Source organism: Gymnoscopelus microlampas, assembly GCF_963454915.1.
Source record: "Gymnoscopelus microlampas genome assembly, chromosome: 15".
Taxonomy (NCBI): Eukaryota; Metazoa; Chordata; class Actinopteri; order Myctophiformes; family Myctophidae; genus Gymnoscopelus; species Gymnoscopelus microlampas.
Window position 1 is genome coordinate 21,031,336 of NC_139952.1, and position 2,500 is coordinate 21,033,835.

Below are 2,500 nucleotides of genomic sequence, written 5' to 3' on the forward strand. Positions count from 1 at the left end.
GTTTTCTTGTCTGTCGGACTCGTTCCACAGACAGAACCACAAGATCACTGCAGGTTCTGTCCACCTTCCTCCACCACCACGTCTCTTTTCCCCGATGTCCCCCCATATACTGTCCAGTGTTGCCAGGTTTTGTGAGAGAAATAAGCAACCAACCAGGTCTATGAAAACAAGTTCAAATTAAGAAGCTCGCCCTTCGCCCTTTAAACATATTAAATTGGCTATTTGAAAATAGCCGATCTACAAGCTCACAACGCATCGCGTTGCCTGTAGATCTGCTATTTTCAAAAAAGAAATTTTGAAAAAATTAGGAATATTTTTGAAACATTTTAACAACACAAATCATGTATGGGGTCACTGGCATAACATATTTTCATATGGAGGTCCGCAGACAAATACATATTAATTTGGGGTCCTTAACTTGAAAATGTTTGAGAAACACTGGTTTAAACAACATTAGGATTAGGAAACAAGCCCAATAAGGAACTAACAACACTTTAGAAGGTGCACATGGCTGTAATTCTGAACTGGCCCTTGTAAAAAGGTCCAAGCCTATCACCAGAAATGCCCCCCCCCCCCCTACTGTTTACTGTACATGTTTTCTTTTAATTAGCCTACTACTCGTTTATATGATGTTTTTACATAGTATTGTATATTGTTTGTCATCTAATTGAATACACAGGACCCCAATGGAAACAAGATTGATTGATTCATTGATTGAATACTTTATTGCAGTTTGCAAAAAAAAAGCACAGGAAAGTACAGTTCAATGCAAGGTCTGATAAAAGGATTTTAAACCCAAGAAACCCTATGGCTCACCTTTGTACTCAATTCATCAAAACATTTAATGACAGACAAATCTACAATAATATGCAAAACATCATATAAACAGTTAAGATTAGTGCTTTCTTGGGTTTCATCCTTTTTAGCATCCCTTTGTATAGAACTGTACTTTTGTTTTGCAAACTGTTAATAAAGTATTAAATCAATCAATCAATCATTCAATTAATCAACAAGCCCCCCAAAAAAAACGCAACCCGCAACTTAAACTAACCAATATTTACAAGCAACTTCACAGAAAAACAAGCCCAACAAAGTCGCTTATAATAACCAGACATGGCAACACTGATCATACTGTCCCGGTCCCGTATCATTAGCCCCGCCCCCCCCTCTCTCTCCTCTCTCCAAACGGGACCGCAATGATTTAGAAGTTCAGGAATCCCACGTGACGTCACCCTGGGGGTGATGTAATGCTGCTGTAAATAGAATGTATTGTAATCTCGCCTCAGTTCCAACGTGGTTTCTACTGCTCTCTCCTCCGCTGATCACTGGCCGTTTGTCTTCTTCTTGCACTTGTGGTGGGGTAGGTACAAGCTTTCATCGCAACTATAAACTTTCATTCACAAAAGTAACTGAGCTGTGGTCGGCATTTAAACCACGGATTGTCGGATTTTTTTTGGGACACTGTGCTTGTGTGAAAAAGGGCTGCCGAAGAAAAGTTAACGGGGTCGGGGACCGGCGCTGTCCCGTTTAGGCTCTCTCTCTCTCTCTCTCTCTCTCTCTCTCTCTCTCTCTCTCTCTCTCTCTCTCTCTCTCATCAGCCGGCGGACCAGTTGACTGCGTGTGTGTCTATTTGGGGGGTGTGACTGTATACTGTGTGTCTGATCGGGCTGTTTATGAGCTGAACAGGTTGCTTATGGTTATGGTGGAGGCTACGAACCGGGTCATGTTCTTATTGTGATCCGCGGGGGTCTGATCTGCGTCTGTCGTCTGATCGTAATCATTCGGTTTGTCAGCCTCGACTCGACTCCGGTTCGTTTGAACAAGGTCCAATAGCTCTGACAATCACCGGCCAAAGATAATGGGAGCTGACTGAAGTGACAGGAGACTGACTTTGAACTTCGGAAATTTGGATAATTTGGATGGCCCATGCCTACAGGTGATTTTTTTTTACAACTTTGTGTCCGTGTGTTTGTGTGTGTGTGTGTGTGTGTGTGTGAGAGCGCGAGAGATAGCCCAGCTGTGCACTTTTCACCTGTCTGTCATGATCATCACAGTCCTAACCTCCACACTTGACTGAGGTTATGATGACTAAATGATGATCATGATGACAGACAGGTGACATTATAGTCCAGGCGCAGCATTTGGCGCCCTATATTCTAACTTTTCAATGCCGATGGATGGATACCGTTAGAATTAATCAGCCTTGTATTTATTGGCAACGTTCCTGGTCGGATTTATGTATTATAAGCTGACGTCATTCTGCAGGCCGGTTGGTTGATGTAAGCACTTTGACAGAAGGTTTCGCAGGGAAATGTGCTGAGTGGGCTTATCTGGGACTAATGCTTCTGATGAGGAGACTCACAGAACACCCCCCACTCACTAAATACCTTATTGTTTTTGGAGGGAAACAACTTGATAACAAAACCTGATGGTAGCTTACTACAGTAGTTCAATTTCAACCTGTTCAGGCCGTGACCCCCCAAAATAATCATATTTGAAG

The 2,500-nt window shown here is 42.6% G+C and overlaps 1 protein-coding gene across 1 annotated transcript in view; it reads left to right on the forward strand.

Annotated features, from left to right (window-relative positions):
- The first annotated feature begins 1,691 nt into the window (after positions 1 to 1,691).
- Positions 1,692 to 2,500, forward strand: part of LOC311061860 (cyclic AMP-responsive element-binding protein 5-like) — a 27,219-nt gene continuing 26,410 nt past the window's right edge. Inside the window, exon 1 of the mRNA XM_084080559.1 lies at positions 1,692 to 1,936. Coding sequence (XP_083936685.1) covers positions 1,920 to 1,936 — 17 coding nt within the window. The 5' untranslated portion in view covers positions 1,692 to 1,919. The remainder of the gene's footprint in view (positions 1,937 to 2,500) is intronic.